The sequence below is a fragment of the Vidua chalybeata genome, chromosome 4 (assembly GCF_026979565.1).
Source record: "Vidua chalybeata isolate OUT-0048 chromosome 4, bVidCha1 merged haplotype, whole genome shotgun sequence".
Taxonomy (NCBI): Eukaryota; Metazoa; Chordata; class Aves; order Passeriformes; family Viduidae; genus Vidua; species Vidua chalybeata.
In genome coordinates, this window is record NC_071533.1 from 19,019,342 (window position 1) to 19,037,862 (window position 18,521).

The 18,521-nt window shown below is 42.1% G+C and overlaps 1 protein-coding gene across 1 annotated transcript in view; it reads right to left on the minus strand.

The window, feature by feature from the left end:
* The window catches only part of TECRL (trans-2,3-enoyl-CoA reductase like), a 58,390-nt gene that overhangs the window by 17,178 nt on the left and 22,691 nt on the right, over nt 1-18,521 (minus strand). The window contains exons 3-4 of the mRNA XM_053941758.1: nt 7,960-8,004; nt 6,551-6,654 (exon numbers count right to left, since the gene is read on the minus strand). Of these exons, the coding sequence (XP_053797733.1) occupies nt 6,551-6,654; nt 7,960-8,004 (149 nt within the window). The remainder of the gene's footprint in view (nt 1-6,550; nt 6,655-7,959; nt 8,005-18,521) is intronic.

The window sequence follows — 18,521 nt, forward strand, 5'->3', positions numbered from 1 at the left end:
ATCTATGTTGTATATGTTTGTACCAATACACATTCAGTGAAGAATTCAAGTTCTGTTTGTAACCAAACAGCAATGTGAGTTCAGATTTGCTGCCAAATCTTTCCAGGTCTTTGACAGCATTTTGAAATCTGCCTTATAATGTGCATCATTTTAAAATGTGTATTTATCATCCGCTATGTAGCTGCATAAACAAAATAGTGCTTCTTTAACACCTGGTTATTGTAAATAACCTTATGTGTGCTTTTCATCCAGAAGTCTCAAAGAACTTTGGAAAGTGGAAAATACCGTTAGTTTCTTGCCAATGTTTTGGAAGCTGAAATACAGAGAAATTCAGTGACTTGTCAAGGGCAGTGACTTGGGCAAAGGGGCACCTGGTCCTCACAAACACTGGTTCAGTCTCTGGTTCACTGTGCTGAGTACTGGTTCACCCTATGGTTCACTCTTCTCTGTGCTCTCCTCACACCCTGGATGGGGTCAGGCAAAATTCCCCATACAAAATAATTGTGCTGGGCTTATGCATTCTAGAGGGACTAAACTGCTCAAATTTGCATAGACTGACAAAATGTCAACCTCCTCAGTTACTCTGAATACAAATAGGTAAATGTCTACATTTACCAGCTCTGTATATCAAGCGGCTCTTTGTTCCTTAAGTAGCAGGAAGGGTTTAAGCATAAAGTTATGCAAAACTGAAAGAAACATATTGTTCTATTTTTGTTTACTGAATTCCTTCTACCTTATTTTTGCACTCAAAGGGGTAAAAATTCAAGGGCATCCCTATAAATACTTAGGCATAGGTCTTTCAGTCTTTCAGTCTTTACTGTGCTTAACAGTAACTAGAACCCTCAGAATTAATTTTTCTAGTAGCTCTCTAATTCCCTTTGGCAACTGAAAAATTGACACTCTGGCATGGTTCATTGTGAGCTAGTGGCATTTGTTGCTGAGATCAGAGAGAAATTATTGCAACACTGTTTGCATCATTAAAAGTAGCATCTGAGGAATCCAAATCAGCCAGCTGGGCAGTTTCAGAGATCTCCTCTTCCCTTATCAGTTCACTTCATGCTGCCACTGGGCAGTAACAAAGAGCCAGAAGTATGTGTGGCCCAAGGAAAGGCACAAACAATATAAAACCATGACAAGAAATAAGGCAAAGGCAAGCTGTTCTCTCCTGATAACCCTGGAGGCTGAAAAATATTAGACTTAATTAAATGAAAAATAAGAGCAATCTTGTGTGTTTAGTTTGCCTTTATGAGAGGTCACAATGTTTTAAAAAGTTCTCAGCTTTTGACTGGGATCAGCTCAAGACTTGGCCAACTGTACCAAGGCAGAGCAACACTTAATGTGTGTTCAAGCAGAAACCTCTGCCAAGTACAAATTGTTAGCTGTAAAACAGAGGTGCTTTGCATTACAAATTATTGTAGTTGGAAAACATGCTGTCAAGGAAATAGTGACTTCTTTTTTTTCCTGGAGATCATCTTCTATACCAAAATATCTATTGATCCAAGAGGCTTAGCAATGAAAAACCATTTGACAATTTTTCTGTCTTTGGCACTTTTTTGTAGCTGTTCTTAGTCCACCCACATATTCACACAGAATCAAACTTTCTGTTTATTTGGCACTTCTGCAAAGTTTTTCAGGTATCCACAATTCCCTGAGTGTGTTATTCAATTTGTAGGGTCCTAGTCCCATGACTAATTCTGTCTGAATTGGCCACAAAATATGGAAACCCTGATATGTATCTGCTGAGAACCATATTCAGTGACATTTTCCTCTACATCAAACAGATCCTCAGCTCTCTCTTACCTGGACCTCAGATTCCTTCCTAAACTATGATAATATGAGTTTTCTTACTCTTATCATTTTTACACTGTTTCATTAGTTTGCTGGGATTTCCAGTCCTCACACTTCTTCAAACTCCTCAGAGCCTCTCTTTTTCCTTCTGTTGTAATTGTCTGTACTTTTACATCCCATTGAGAGGTTTTACCTTTACTGAAAGTCTCTACTGAAACCTTTACTGAAGTCTCTTCTTCTGTTCCCAAATTAGAGAAAATATCTTAAGTTGTTCCACATGGGGAGTCCAGGTCTAACCTCAGTGTAGAGAAGGTGGAGAAAATTAGTCTGCAGCAGTTTGGCTGGTTTTTTTTCCCAACCTATCAATATGCAAATTGCTTCCTATCACAATCATCCCATAGACATCCTGGGATTGTTTCACATTTACAGGACCAATGGATTGAGCTGTGCCTGACAGTCAGAGCAAAATGCTGCTCCCCTGTTCATCAACAGGACCGAAAACTTTGATGCAAGAGGGAAAGAACCACACTGACCAAAACATTGCTTTCTCCTTGAGAGAACAACAGCACCTCTTCATTGCCCTTCCCCACTGCCTACACCTGCTGTGCATAACCACAGAGCTTCAAACACAGATCCCTTCCTGGCTTCTTGTTCATTTCCCACAATGTCTAACTTGGTGATAAATTTGCTTGCCAGACAGGAGAGAACAGATCAATTAGTGAGGAATGTGGATTTTCAGACTTCAAAGATGCTCCTGGGTTTAAAGAAGTATTAGTCTCCACATTTCTAAATTGAGCAGAATCTTTTTCATTGGAAAATCTTAAGTGGAGCAGTTCTGCTGCCAGCTTTACTATTTTAAAACCCTCAAGAGTCAAAGTACTTAAGCAATCCCTAATTTTAAATCACAGTAACAAAAAATATTTACTGAAGTCCTGTGTTTCAGAGTTATTTTTCTGAAATTCACAGGCTTGGTTGTAAAAATTTTTTTCAGTTCTATGCTGTTTTCTCAGTTCCATTTGGATCCTTTTGGTAGCTGGCCCAGGTAGCAACAGGACAACAGAAGCTGATAAATCAGAAATTGAATCTTTGCTCAAATAAGGAAAGCTTTAGCAGCAGTGTGAATTTGAGCCAGAAGAATGAAATTTTTTTCTGTTTTTTCTTCTTCTCACTACAGCAGCAGTGTGTATTATTAGCAGTTAAACACCAGCCATGTTTCCAAAAGTCACCATGCCACATTGCAGTTATGTAAAAAGAGATGTCTGTCAAACATGCTTAGGCCCAAAATTGCATAGAGATTAAAAATAAAAGCCATCACTCCAGTGGTGGGAATTTCAAACATCCCTGGGGGAAAAATCTTTACAGGGCCATATAGAACAAATCTATAAACTCAGCTCCCATTAGTATCTCTGCAGCATCAGTCAGCAAACCTCAATTATGCCCTCCAGGCAGGGTAAAGAAATTGGTAAGTATTGTGCAGAAGTAAATTATGTGTTTCAGGTAATATTTGTTTTATATAAAAGAAGGGAGAGTAGAGCAAGAGTTCTAACAAATTTCATGGTACTAAGAAACAGGTTTTGTTTGGTCCCTGAACTATATTCTGGAAATCAGCCTTGAGGGCCTCCTTTCTTCTAAAAGAGCCAGCTGAGGTTGAATATCTACTTTTCTCCCAGAAAAGAGCCTCAATTCTCAAAAGAGACTGACAAATAATTGTTCCAGTGGAGGAGAATCACAAATCCCTCACCCCAGTTTGTCCTCCTCCCTCCATCAGAGCAATCCAACCTCTAGAACTTGTTGAAAACTGATCAGCCCATCTCAGAGCTGTGGGGAAGTATGAGCCCAGGGGAAGTCTGGCCTTTCACAGCACAAAACACCAAAAATATTTTGATCACTGTGCAACAGTGTTTTAGGAAAGCTGAGAAGGAGGAAGAAACATCCTTACTGCAAGGTGTCAGCCTCTGGCAGAGGGTCTAAGTAGGCAACAGGAGACAACAAAGCCTTGAGCTGCCAAGGTGGAGTGTGACCAGTGTTGTAAACCTGAGGCTGTCCATGCTCCAAAAGGGAAGTCTTGATTTTCCCAGACTTATTGATACGCAAACTCTTTGTTTGGAAACAGACAGCAGCATCACCTTTTATTTTACAATGTTTGGAAAGGGCACTGCTCCCAGGAGGTAGAGGTCAATCCTGTTTTCCCCTTTTAAAAACCAGAAGTCGTTGTCTTGGTGTAAATCCCCAACACTGGTGTCCTCGGTTCTCAAGTGTGATCTCCACTGAGGTGACAGAACCCCACAAAACCCAACTCTGTGCTGAGTGCTCCCCTAGACAGACCCATGCCCAATGCATGGACTTCTGGAGAACCAACATGTCTCTGTGTTCTTCTGTATCTATTTTTGGAGTCCAGACCTGAATGTGGCCCTTTGTACCTTAGCTGTCATTTTGCTGACAAGAAAATAATATTTTTATTCTGTGCCTTGTTTATTTAAATGTCAAACCTTTAAATCAGAAGCCTCCCTCACTGTGTGCATAAATCTGGTAGAGCATCAAGGAGGATGGGAGCACAGGAGATCTAAAGACAGTAAAAATGGCAGTAAAACTACACATCCTGTGTACAAATGCATTTCTAATTGCTGTTGTTAGAATGCAGTCTTCTGTGAACCTTTTCTCTATTGCTATAGACTAGCTATAATATAAAAGTATCTTTTAAATGTTTAAATGACGTGGCTAGGAAGAAGATTTCTCCCACTGAGAATGGAGACAATTTAGAATATGGAGCAGAATGGGATAAGATGAATATTCAGAAACTCATGGAGTCAACTTTTTGCATGCAGATTAACTCATAAAAAATGCCACTGCATGCAGTACCTACTCCTGGTCATAACTGCAGTATTTATAAAGGGATATTAAGCTTTAGTTATGTTACTGTCTTAGGCTACATAAACCACCAGGAAAAGAGAGAATAAATAAGGTTCTTGCAGATTACTTAATTGTAGCAAACAGGAAGCTGCAGTAATCACAATTTTGCTTTGCAAGGAAATTCCATGGTTGAGAGGTGGTGGAATGGATTCGTGAAGGAAACAGGACTAGCATTAATTAGTCTGGTCCAGTATGCCATTAATCAGGATGGGGTAAAGCCTCAGTAAACTCACAGACCTCTACTCAAACAGGTAGGTCACACAGTGGGAAATGCTCTAGCTCCACTGAAGTAAACTGCTGGTCACCCCCTGAGAATTTGGATCCTTTCAGAACTGAGAAGGATGGACACAGGTCATATTCTTCTTCACAGGGACTAAAAGCTGCCAGAATTTGTGCTGCTCAGGAGAGGGAGAAATGTGTGTGATCTCAAGGAGATGGATATGTGACCTTATAGAGCTGATCCAGAGGATGACTTTTCCCAGGTCAAGGGTTACTGTTGTGGCACTAACCTTCACCTTGAGTGTACGTTTCAGCAGATAAGGAACTGTAAAGTAGCATGTCCATTCCAAGTGACTTTTAGGAATTCTTCCTAGCCTGTAGTGACCTATTGGAGAGAGGAACTGGACTATCACCTGCAAGCTGCTCAAACATCTGACACTCAAAAGCTCCATCCTTGTAGGCACAGCCAAGGAAGGACAGTGGCTTGTAGTCCCACCATGTGAACAGAGTGGGATCTGTGAGCTGAGGTAAGAATCTAATAATTTGATCAGCAGCCATGCCAGTTAGGAAAAAACTCACTTGCTTCATTAAAGGAATAGCAAGCAATCAGTGGTTTGCTTTCCATTGCTATGAATAGTCTTACCATAGCTTTTATGGCTTTCAGAAATTGTAGGTCTGTCTTACCCATGTTTCTCACTGCAGAAATTGAGAATCTTATTACCCATTGTACAGATGTGGGCTGTGTGTTACTTCAGCTAGTGCTCTACATGCAAACTGCAGCAAAAGCTTGTCAGAGCGATCATGAGACTCCTCTCAGCTCTTCCACATGTGCCTGCTGCAGGACATTGGAAAGGTCTCTTCTCCCATTCCTTCACTGTCCTTTCAAACCCTTCTACTGTCTTCTGTCTTTGGGCTGTGAAAGAATTTAATCTCTCACTTCTCAGTTTCCCAAAGGATCCTGTAGGGTTAGAGTTCCCTAGATCCTATTTGAGTGAAATGTACTGCTTCTCTCTCAACACCCTGACCTTCCAACAGCTGCTCATAGGAAAATAACTAAAGTCAAACCAGGTCTACATACAGCATAAGACAGCTACTGTTGTCATGGCAAATGCTTTTGTTTTACAAGGAGATTAAGAAGTTTTTACTCTTGATCCTGGCTGGATCTTCTGCCTGGAATCCTTGGCCTCTCTCAGAACTGTTCTTTGCTTGAACAAAGATTAAGTTATTTCCATCCAATTTTTTTCCTGCATTAGTAACAGTATTACTAGAGATCCATTTATTCTTTACAATATCCTTCCACTCTCAAAGCTGAGGAGTCTTTCAGAAAATTAATGTATTTGGCTACAGTTCTGCACAGGCATATGAGCCCAAGATAAGCTAAAACTGTTTTTTAAAATTGGGTTTTTTTCCTCAGGCAATATTTTTATGTTCCCCTTCTAATTCTTAATTGGAAGTCAGAGTTAGCATCCTGATAACTTGGCTCACTCTCCATTTAATTCTGTTTTGAGTGCTGATAATCTAATTACACCCTTTTACATAAGGAAGCACAGGCTGAGGAAGTTGAAGCAGCTTGGTGCCAAAACACATTGCCCATTAAGATGTAGCATGCTGACTGCTACAAGGACATACTTACTGTGGTCCAACCAACCTGCTGACCCAGGTCTGTAAAATACAGTGTAATGATGGAGGAGACGGCAAGGCTTTGGATGCTGATGGAATCCTTCAAAAAGGGCCCGTCTGCAATGACAAAAATGGAAGAGGAGATGGTGTGAACAACAGGTACCCTCTTGGGGGCTCAGCATAGTGCTGAGGCTGCCCTGCTAGTGGTCCAGATGTAGGCCCAGCTTGGATTCTGATTTACTTTGGTGACTTGGTACTTATTCTCCAGGTTAGCAACTCAGAGCTCTTCCATGAGAGTTATTCTCTTCCCATTTTAACAAAAGTGTGGGACTGCCATGACACAGGGCAGCAAAGTGTGACAGTTGTACGCTGCTGTCTCTGTTAATGTGGCCCATCAGAGACAGGCCATGCAATCACACAGACAGCTCCACAGAGCACTTCTTGGTCTGGTTTGCAAGACTAATGGCAAAGTCTGTCTTACACAGGCTCTCCCCTACTGACATATTGTGCTGCAGCATTTGCATTCTCAGGCTGTTTTACAACAGGCAGTGCCTAACGATAAATGCAACTTCTTGGGGAAAAGCTCATGATACAAGATTTCTTTGCTAGCTATCTGACCTAGGTAGACCAGGTGTATCTGAGCATTTCGTTACTGTTTGCAGTATTCTGAGGCATCTGCTTTCAGTCCTAAGGGATCTAGAGTGTGCAGGCAGACACATGAAATAACAATATTTGGTTTTCTTTTTTTTTTTTTTTAATATAGGCGGTGAGCTGGCTATTGGAAAAATCTAACAGCCACTGGCACAGGATGTTGCCATGGCTGCAACACCTTTTTGCTCTTTATGTATGATCTCCCTTTCAATATCTATTTGTTGACTGTTTACATCAGTGAGGGTGTTAAATTCCATCAGGTGCTGATGGAATTTAGCACCCATCAGTCTCATTTTCTATGGCTTTGCAATTCTACACATCCACAGACCAAACACCAAACAGCCTCTGGCAGCTTTGTTTTCCACTGCCATGTCCACCAAGAACTTGTGGACTGACACAGAGTCTGCCTCTGGCAGCCAGCTGCATCTTCTAGTGAGGCAGTGAGCAAATATTAAAGCAAGTAGTGCAGTGAGGGAAGGAAGGGAGTGAATGGGCTTAAAACTGCCTTGTCCTCATTGTGAGATCATACACTGTATTCTGGAACATTTCACTCAGTGGTTATGAAAACCATTAGGTTCCTTTATTAATGAGAAAAACTAGTAAGTTAAGAATTGATGTCAGTTGATGAGAATGTACCAACAGTTCACCCAATAACACATATAGAGAGAGCAATGCTGTGAGGAGGAGAATCTGCCAGGATTAGTAATACATTAGGTGGATTAGTAATTAGTAATACATTAGGTGGCTGTATTCAGCCATATGCATACTCACTGCGTTCTAGTTGCAGGCCAACACGGGATGGGTACCACTGGGGACCTGTTCCAATCACAAAGCATGGCTGTTAATTTCATGATAGAAAAGCTGCATTTCTGTTAGGTTTGGGGTGGGTTTTTTTCAGCTGATAGCTACAGAAGTGAGATGGAATAAAAACACCTTTCTTTTGGTCTTATCTATACAAAGAGAATACAAGAGAGCTGAGAGAAGCACACAATATACACATTAGAGCATAAATCCCTTCTCCAGTTTGAGTGTTGGAAGGGCAAACCTCAATGCTGAACACTCCATCAGCACAGCTTGTGTGTGCAGCTCTGGGAAATATAGAGGATACTGTTTATTGCTGTATTTGCCAAAACTCAGTACTAAATGTATCAGCCTTGCCCCTCCTTCTAAAAATATGCCCGTGCTAGAGTCTGGTCCAGGACTTTGTGTTTCCCATTTAGGAATGTAAAACCTAACTAGGGATGTGCAGCTTGTATTAGCTCTCAACCACAGATTAATCAGGGAAATAGAGACACAGAAAGCAGAAGTACATGGATAGCTAATACTGGGTGACTTATGACTTCCTTGATACCTCCAACTGGAGGATGTTTCCTAGAAGTAGATTTTTAAATGCTCTAGTTTAAAGGTCATTCCAAAATGCACAATGGCAGTTGGCTGTTGTTATTGGATTCCCTTTGGTGATTTGGAACAGAGACCTGTCAGGTTGGTCTCTAGCTGCATTTGTTTCCCTTGGTGTCAGATTGAGCAGGGAATTGCCACCAACACACTGCACAGGGGATCATGGCTGTTCAAGTTGTTAATTGGCCAGCTCTTTAGCTCCTCTGTGCAGAAGGCTGTGCTTCTACAGCTGTGCTGCTGAATGGACAACACAAACATTCCTCCTTTGCATCACAAGTACAAGTAACTTTGTTTAACTCATACACACTCTTTTGTTTGCAGTTGAAGGTTTTTAGGGCTGACCTAGCACATTTCTGGGCTCAGCTGAAGCAATGTGGTGAAAACTTCCATAATCCATGGTGTTGATTGACATATGGGGGAAGCAAAGATTGTCAGAGAAAAGTGAGGATCCTGCTGCAATATCACCATCCCCAGCCATTTCTACTACATTTGTCTTTATTTCCTTTGACACATCTGAGGACAGTTGGTAGCCTGAAGGAGATTTGTTTTGTCTTTTCAATTCAAAGCCTATGTGAAATTGGTCAGATTTTTTTTAGATGTATGTTACAACTCTTAGTGATCCTGTGTTTAAGGTACAAATATTCCCCTACCTCTAAATGGAAAAAATTGTTTGTAGCGACTGTGATCAAACGTAGAAACATTTGCCCCAAGAAGCTGTGGGATCTCCTTCCCTGGAGATAGTCAGGCCTTGTCTGAGGATGACCTTGAACAGTCTCATAGGACTTTAAAGTTGGCCCTGTTCTGAGCAGGAACCTGGATCTGGAGATGAGCTGTGGAGGTTGTTTCTACCCAAGTTATTTCAGGGTGATGAGGAGAGCTTGTTCACTCCACCAGCTGCCAGCTGGAGGGGAAGGGAGCTGTACACGGTGTGCACAGTGCAGTGACACTCAGCACACTCTCATTTCAAAAGCACTTGGTCTGACTTTTGTAGGCAAGAACAAGCATTAGATGAACCCATGAACCAGGGCTAACAGCAGGAGGTGAGACATCCATCAAGTAAGTTGCAAACATTTTTTTCAAGGTACCACAACAATCCATGGATATTAAAGATAACAAAGGGAAGACAGAGAAGGAGCAGCTGTCTGACTTGTCAGGGAAGATATGATTTGCTCCAGGACAGCAGATATCAATAGTTATTTGGGAGCCTGAAATGCAATGTATTTGTGTTAAATTGGAATCTTCCCCCCAGCTCCCCCCTTCATATTACAGTATGTTTCAATAAAAGTCAATTTACCTGATCCTGTGGCAATGCTTTTTTAGGTATGGCTCATAATCTTCACAAGGGCAAACAGAGGTTGTGCATTTAAGCACGTCATCCACATTTCCAGTCCTTTAGCCTCAGTACACCATTATGTTCAAACATACTCAAAGATTTAGACAGATGGAAGTGTGCCTTTGCTGCTGCTCGCCTGCAGTGACCTTGTTATTACATCAGTGTGTCTCTGGTTTCCAGGCCGTGCTTGGAAAGCTGCTTCCAGAATACAGTGTATTCTGTTTCCAGGCCGTGCTTGGAAAGTGTATTCTTCTGGAAGGATCTGGAATTAGCTGTTCCTTCCCTGCTCTTACTGTTGGTAGGGGGCCACTAGCTAATGTCAAGTGGAAATGCTAAATGGAGTGGGGGATAAAGTCCAAACACGTTTCTGTGTTGGTTTGAGCGAGATCGCCAAAGCTTCCCACTTTCAGTCTTTACTGTCAGCAAATTTTAGCAAGGCTGTTCCCAAGTTTTAGCTGTCCAGGGTCCTGCACAAACCAGCGTTGCTTTCTGGAGAGAAGTGTGACCCCACAAGGAGTCTGCTCTCCTGCCTTGATAAGGCTCCTTTCAGATAGGAGATCTCACACATTCCAAGGCGACCTGCTCACCACTTGGTAACAGTCAGACAAATGGGCCTTGGCCCCACCTGTCACCACTTATTTGCCTTCCTCCTATGACTATTTTCCACAGGGATCCTCTGAAAATCTCACTAGAACAGCTCTGGATTTCTGTTTGGCAATGTGGGAAGCTATTCCAATCCAGCCTGCCTATGGCAGACACACATTCCTCTCATTCCTGTAGCAGGAAAGCTCTCTTTTGTCTAAAAAGTGAAAGGAAGCCAAACGGAGGAGTAATTATCACTTGTAAAAATTCTTGCTACCGCCTGTCAGAATGAGGGGTTGATGGCTCTCTTTGGTATCCAGAGCCAGGGCTGTCTGCCAGAATAGCTTCACCTGGCATCAGCAGGAGTTCAGGAGTGCATGTGGAGAGTCCTGCTCCCAGACAGGGTAAACACACACACTCACTAAGGGCAGAGGCACAGCTGCAGCTGTGGGCAGCCCTTGAAGGCCTCTCTGCACTCCCGCACCTGGCAGAGTTCCCCTTGCTTCCAATCTAAAGCTGAAGGGTTTCTCTTTTGCAGGGTTGTTTTGGGAGGGGGGAGGGGCAGTTAGCAGTGTAAAATTTCCAGTTTTTTCTTATTAATGTTTTCCATTACTGCCTCCTGCAGAGATTAATGGCAATCCAAGACCATGGGTGACAGAAGTTTATCTTGTAACTCCTGTTGCATCTAAGATCAGGCATATATTAATATTTACTTTCTGACATTGTGACAGCGCATCAGAGCTCAGCCACAGCAGGTCACAGTCTCTGTATAATCCTTGTGGTTAGCAGAGCTGTTCAGCTCCCTTATGCAGGGTTTATGGGTTTGGATATGCATTTCACACTTTTAACAAAGTTCTAAAAATAATATTTCAGCTCACTTATATCCCAGACTGGCTTTGACTTGGAAAAGCAGCTATAGACTGTCCAGAGAATAAGAGTGGCCATGGTGGTTCAAACCACAGATCTGTTTAGCCAATATTACATCCTCTAATGTTTAGTCAATATTGTGGTTCCTCCACATCTATTACATTTCTACCATTTATGTAAAACAGCTTTGGTTCCTCTCTTTGCAGCATCATTGGACAGCTTTTGAAATGTCTTCCTAGTTTTCCATCTCTACGTGGTTACGTCTAGTCTGCTGGCTTATCCTTCTCTGGAAAGCTGTTTGCCTCAGACCTCAATATGGTCACCCCCCAGTGGCAGGCATGTTGGCACCTGAAATATTTATCAATTCCTCAGCTGAAAAGACATTCACAAATTCCTTGAATTTAAGTGACATCAACTTCATTCATCACTGAGCAGCCTGATTCAGCGGAGGATGTCCCTGACCATGCCAGAGGGGCTGGACTAGATGATCTCTGACTGTCCATTTCAACCCAAACTGTTCTGGAGTTCTGTGAGTTATTAAAGACATAAACATAACACACATTCTGTGTGTTACAATTCTTTTATGATTCAGACAAAGTTATATCTATGTATACAGGCTTCCATTAGTCTGGAAGTGTAAACAGTTATGACAGGTCTTAAGTATTTGACCATATTCCATCTTCTCTAGGAGGAATTTGTTCCAATTTTGTGTTAAAAACATTCATACATTTATTTTTAAAAACCGCCTAAAATATTTTAATTCTATGATGTTTAAGGCATCCTAATTTTCCCAAACAGGATGGTATTAGCTTGGAAAGTAACTCAATGCTTACCTTTAATAACCTCTTTTAAAAACTGGATCTGAGGAAAAACATTTAATTTTGTGTGGGTTATTTGTTGTACCTGTCCATATTTAAAAGAGAAATTAAAATACCAGCAAACTGATAGGACACATAAAAATGGACAGCCACCTTTAATATTCCCACCTTAATTTTCCCAGCCAGCTATGGAATTACCTATTAATACTGGCTATAAAAAGGAGATGTAGTGCTGTCAAACAACCATACAAATACCAGCTAAAATGACAGCCCCAGTGTCATGCCCAGCTGCCAATACCACTGAGCAAAATGCACAGAAAACCAAGTCCTGCTGGTCCTGCTGCCCACATGGTGGGTTTTTTTCACCCTGTATACTAGAATCCCAGTAAATTAATCAGCTAATCCTAGGAAGCAAGAACAGTAACAAAAGGCCCTATGCAACTTTAACACTGTCCAAAGGTACTCTATCCACATGACTCAAACTGCCCTTAATGTGTCCTCCACCACTTAAATATCACAAGACGTTTTGAAAATTTAACAGTTAAAAAAATCTAAGTACTTGGTGCTTTTCAATAGTTGTGAAAATATGAAGGAATTGATCTAATTTTTATTAAGTTTTGTAAAGAATCTTCTACAAAAAATATTAATGCACTGTCTGCTCTACAGTAAATTGCACAATAAAATGCCCATTTGTCACAAAGTATTTATGAAGTTATGTGAGCCTGTATGAGAACAAAGGTAACGTGATGAAGAACTCCCTTGCTGGGGAATTTGGTGTTTTCTTTAGAATGCAGATCTGCAAAAGCTATTCTACTGGGGAGAGAGGAGTCGAAGAAATGCAAAACACAACTTACAGACACAATTTGGAGATAATTAGCAGATTGACTTTCCATCATCAGCTAATTTTATTACCAGTTAAATTGTTTGCTTCTCATTGTATTTCATCACCCATGCATCTCTAATAACAAATAGCCTTAATAATTACAAACAATACCTGCTGTGATATGAATAGGGTGATATGAACAACAAAATTACTATAATCGATCATCAGCAGCATGTTGTTTAAATTTGCAGAAATAGTGGAAATTCCAAGGAACTACCGCGGCACCAACCTCCCTTATCTGATCACAAATATGTTGCACATGAGCTGAGAAGTGTAACAGCAGCTGCTCATGTGAACTGAGCATGGCTGAAATGCATTCCACCACCTTTACCAGATGGCAGTTTTGGTATCCATGTAGCAATAAGAAGACTTTGCTAGGAAAGATTCACATTTTAGTATGTGTGGGTGTGCTGGCTTTGTGCATATTTAGAGACAGGCAGATGATCTTAAAACTTGCTGAGATCTTTCCTTGACAAGTAAACACTGAACAAATACAGCTGTCCCTTGTCTGTGACCTTAGACAGTGGCCATGCTGCTGTCTCCCTTGGTTGCCACCTCCCTGTCTGAGTGTTCCCAGGAACACTTCTGAGAAAACAAGGATAGAGACATCACCATGCTAGCAACCACAACCTTTGCAGGGCTGAAGTTTGCCTACTTTTGCTTCACTGAGCTGACAGCAGGAAAAGCAGGATGCTGAAATTACTCGAAGCTATTGCTTTCTGCTTTTATTTGGAAAAAAAGGCTGTGTGATTTATTGTGCTAACATTGCACTCAAGTGATTCCTGAGCATGATGGCAGAAAGCAAAGCACACCAAAGAAATCAGAGTAAAACTAAGCTCAGCCACAAGATCAAGAGAGAAAATATCTGAAGTGATTACTTACTGTGCTTGCCTCCACTGTAATAAATGGCAGCTGCTGAGAGTGGCAATCTGAATGATCGGCCCACTTGAAGAATTGCAGCTCTCAGCAGCAAATCTGGGGCAAGCAGGGCCACAGCATCTCTTCACATGGCCCCTCTCAAAAGGCCCTCTTTAGCTGCAGGCCAAGAGATGTTTTGACGCACTAAGTCACCTGGGTCTATTTTCCAGGGCTAGTGCAGAGACCAACTCTGGCCAGGCCCCCTCCAAGTACCACTCAGCTGACACCAGACTGAGCTCCTGAGCCCACCAGGGCTCACAAGGGTCAGGCTACCAATTGTGTGCTGCTTCCACCTCTTGTTAAATCTTTAAGGCACAGGGCTGACCTTGGGAGGGCACTTTCTGGATCCAGGATCATTCAGCTAGGCTCTGTTTTCCTGGTAGAAGGACCTTTGAGAGGGTGTATCAGAATATTTAAAGAGCGGGAGCAGATCTTAAGCTAGATCCATGATTTTATGGGAAGTTAGTGAAAAGAGTAGATCCAGTAAAATCTCAGCAGAATACTGAAATGGATGCTGTTTTTAATGGCTTCATAGCTGGGGATAAATCCCTTTTCTTTGTCAGCTTTTTTCTCTGAATATTCTCTCTGATTTGTTTCATTTGTAAGTTTTCCAGGGAAGATCTTTGGCCATGTGTTTTACAAAGGCACCTTGAACTCTAGTTGCTATGGGGACACAAAAAAGCACTTTCTTAATGGCATGTGGAATTTGAAAAATTAGCTATTTGATCCTAAGCATCCATTTCTTTCCTCTGTTTTTTGCTGTACTTGAATTCATCAAGCTACAATCACACTGCTGGCTGAGGGAGAGCAGGCAGTGAGCTGGGTGAACGGATGTCTTCAGACACACTGGCCAAGGCCAGAACTTCCACAGACTACTAAGCAAGTAAACCCCAGCCTGAGTGAATATCTGGCTAAATGCTTCTGGTTTACCTGTTCATTTCATTATTCCCATTGGCCTTAAGTGTTTAAAATCTGTGACCACCTATTTTTCCTACATAAAGTCATGTAACAGTCACCCTGGCAGCTCCACTGAAGCCTCACCAGAGAGACTGGTCCGGAAGGTTTCTCAGAGCATACCTAATGTCTCTCTAGCACAATGCACAAAATTCCTGCAGCCATTCCTCTTAAGAAAGCTGTCAGAATTTTGCATTTCTTTCCCAGGATCTGGCAAAAAAAGGATAGCCCTGTGCATATGTTGGCTCCTGGGAGCAGTTCAGCTGCTGTGACTGTGCCCAGATGTGTAGCTCCAGCCTGTAGGACTCAGCACTGCACCTTGAGTCACAAATTTACTTGACTGCATTTCCATTAAAAAACTTATATAAATGCCTGAACTTGTTGAGGAACAGAACATTCCCCCCATGCCTTTTTTTTTCTCCACTGAAAATAAAAAAATTAAGTCTCATATTTAAGCTATATTCTGATCAGGCAATAATGGACAAATTTCTTAAGAGTCAGCATAGTTTTTCTTAATGGAGATTGATTCTTATTAGTGGTAAACAAAATATTATTTGTCATTTGGATGTCAATTTATGTCAGTGACAGATTAACCTTTCAATATTCCTTCTGAAACAGTCTGCAAATGAAAGCAACTGTAGAATTTCAGATAAGCAAAAAGCATCAGGAAAAAAAAAGAAAAAAACAACCAAGCATGCAACATTTAGATGCATATGTTAATATTTTTCTACATTATTTTTCCTTTGCAATTCCAAAAAAATCAAGGAGAAATGGGAAAAGCCAGCCCTGTGCATTTCCATTTTCCATGTAGCCTGCTGCAGAAAGCATAATTAATTTTGATCTTTCTGAGTGAATTTGCATTTAAATTAATGTGCGTGGGCAAAGGAAGGGAAAGGGAATGAGGCTCACCTTCTGTTTCATTAATAACAGCCACAGACCAGAATACAAAGAAACAAGAAAATAGGTACTCTGACAGGCCTGGAGCTGGAAGGAACTTTCCCGTGGGGGACTGCCCTTCATCAATGCAGGGAGGTGAGGAGGTGCTGAGCATGTGGTGCTGCGCAGGGACAGCAGCATGACCCCCACGGGGCAGTGTCACTGCAGTGCTGGCCCCTCACCCTGCCCTCACTGTGGCACAGTCACACACTGCAGGGTGGCAGGGGGTGGTCAGTGCAGCTGGGCTCTGCCTAATGGGTTCAGGCACTCTTTGGACCAGGGCTCCCATGCACTGTAACTGCACTGGGTTTGTGTTGGAGTCCAGGACATCCCTCTGGCTGCCCTGGCTGTCTCGAGATCCTGGCAGGGGGCTCAGAGACCTTGCCATGAAGTCAAAAACACCTGTAGCTTCGATTTTAGCCCATGGAAAAAGCTGTCAATTTTGTATGAGGAATTACAAGCCACAAGGGTTTGAGTAGTGTGGTAGTTGAATTAACACAGGGTGAAAAAAGTAGAATTTTGGGGCGTTTTTAGAATGGCATTCAGGGGACAAGATGGAGGGATTTGGGCGTGTCCTGACCTTCTTCTTCTTGTCCTCCATGTCTTGGTGTGATGGTGACACTTTTCTATTGGTTTAAGGTAGAGACACACTGTCTAACATAAATTATAGATATTGGCACATTATTGTAAACATAGTATATATAGTTTTTAGTATAGAATGTAAACGCCACCCAAGGCGGCACACAGAATCCCATGGCTGACCTGCTAGACGGAGCTCAGCAGGTCAGAGAAAGACTGTTATAGATACGGAAAAATAAACAACCTTGAGAAGCTGATCCTACACATTTCAGATTCCTTCTTTGGCTGCACGGGCTGGGAGAACAAGGACTTTTACAATCTTGGGGTCATCCCAACACCCAGACCCCAAGAGGTTTGCTTCGTGTTCACAGACAGTTGTGCTCTGGCTCTGAAATGCCAGCCCAAATTAAAAGAGAGATGAGTAATTAATGCCAAGTGAGGACCTGTATTCTGGTAGTTGTCTTTGCCTTTGAGTCTCCCATCTCCACCCTCTCCACTCTGGAAAAGATAACAAAGATAATTGTTCAGGTATCAAGGAATGTGAGAACTTGAACAGGATTCTCTTCCTAAATATAAGCTCTGTCAGTGAAGCCTTCACATGAAGGGCAACACAAACCTGAGAAATTGCACATTAAGGAACGTACATTTGCCAAACTAAGTATGTGTTTCAGGGCTGAAAAAGATCCTTCCTTCTCTACCTTCTTGTCCATAATTTGGCATGGGATTTCTAAAAATACAGCTTAATATTTGGTGGTTTATGGAATCACTTGTTGTCTATCTCAATCCATAAATGCTCAACTCTCTCTGCTGGTGTGGAGTTGCCAGCCCAGACAAGGTTTTCACTGGCAGCAAAATAGAGTATTTAAACACAGGTATTTGTCCATCCTCGTGATCTCAGGAAACACAGGTAGTAAGCTATTTAGGCCTGTTTTAAAATGTTGTTCCTTTTAAAACCTTTGTTCACGCTCATCCCGTGCCAGGTTCTGAGGGAACAAACAGTGCTGTGCCTTGCAGTGTCATAGATATGCTGTGCTTCAGGACACTGATAACACAGGTCACTGCTCCCTCACTTCAGAAAGCTCTGGTGTGGCTACTGCTGCAATCAGCATGGCTGCTGAGTACATTTAGGTAGCAGCTCTCCACAGAGCTGCAAGAGGAACAGAGAGCAGAGAACTGGTGAGGTCAGTGTTTCAACCCAGTGCTGTTTGCACACTGCCTGAACGCACTCCGGTGCCAGAAAAGGTTACAGCAGGACTGGAGCACTGCTGGTTTTATATTTCAGTATCAGAAAGTACACAGTGGTCCAGCAATCACAGCTGATACAGAAAAGATGGCTCAAAAGCTCATTTGTGCCTTCCCTGCTGATGTACTGGGAAGAATCCTACCCCAGGCTCTAGCTGTTTCTTTAAAAGCGTTCCACAGTCAATTAGCTAATAAAGTATGCTAATTAAGTATAATTTTCTTTAATATTGACTATCCAGGGGATATTGCTCTCTCCAGCCACTAAGCTAATCAGGATGCCTTCCCTTGCTGACCCCCAAAGCAATGTGGGTTTTGTATCTAATGGCCACACCAATGCCATCAACAATAACTGAGCATATTTGAATTGACACAATTTCATCCTCAGAACAAATTAACTTCTCATAAATTCATTGGTAAATTCACCTGAATTTAAATTCAACTGAAATTAATCCCCACTAAGAACAGGGCTAAACTGTTATTTCTACAGGAGCAGTGAGAAAAAGGCAGCAGAGATCTGTTCTGCTCTGGAAGCAGATCAGACACTAGCATGGGAGCTAGAGACAGTCATGTTCCACTGTCCTTCCTGGGAGAAGCTTATTAGGGCTGGTTTAATTCCCCCATCCCACCACTTTACTTAGGTTGTGGAAAGGCTTTTGTGCCTCAGAAGCACGCTATGAGGCTTGAGGGGACCTTATCACTCTCTACAACTCCCTGAAGGAGGTGGTAGGAAGGTGGGGGTCAGGCTCCTCTCCCAGGCAGCCAGTGTCAGGATGAGAGGACATATCCTCAAGCTAAGCCACGAGAGGTTCAGGCTGGACATCAG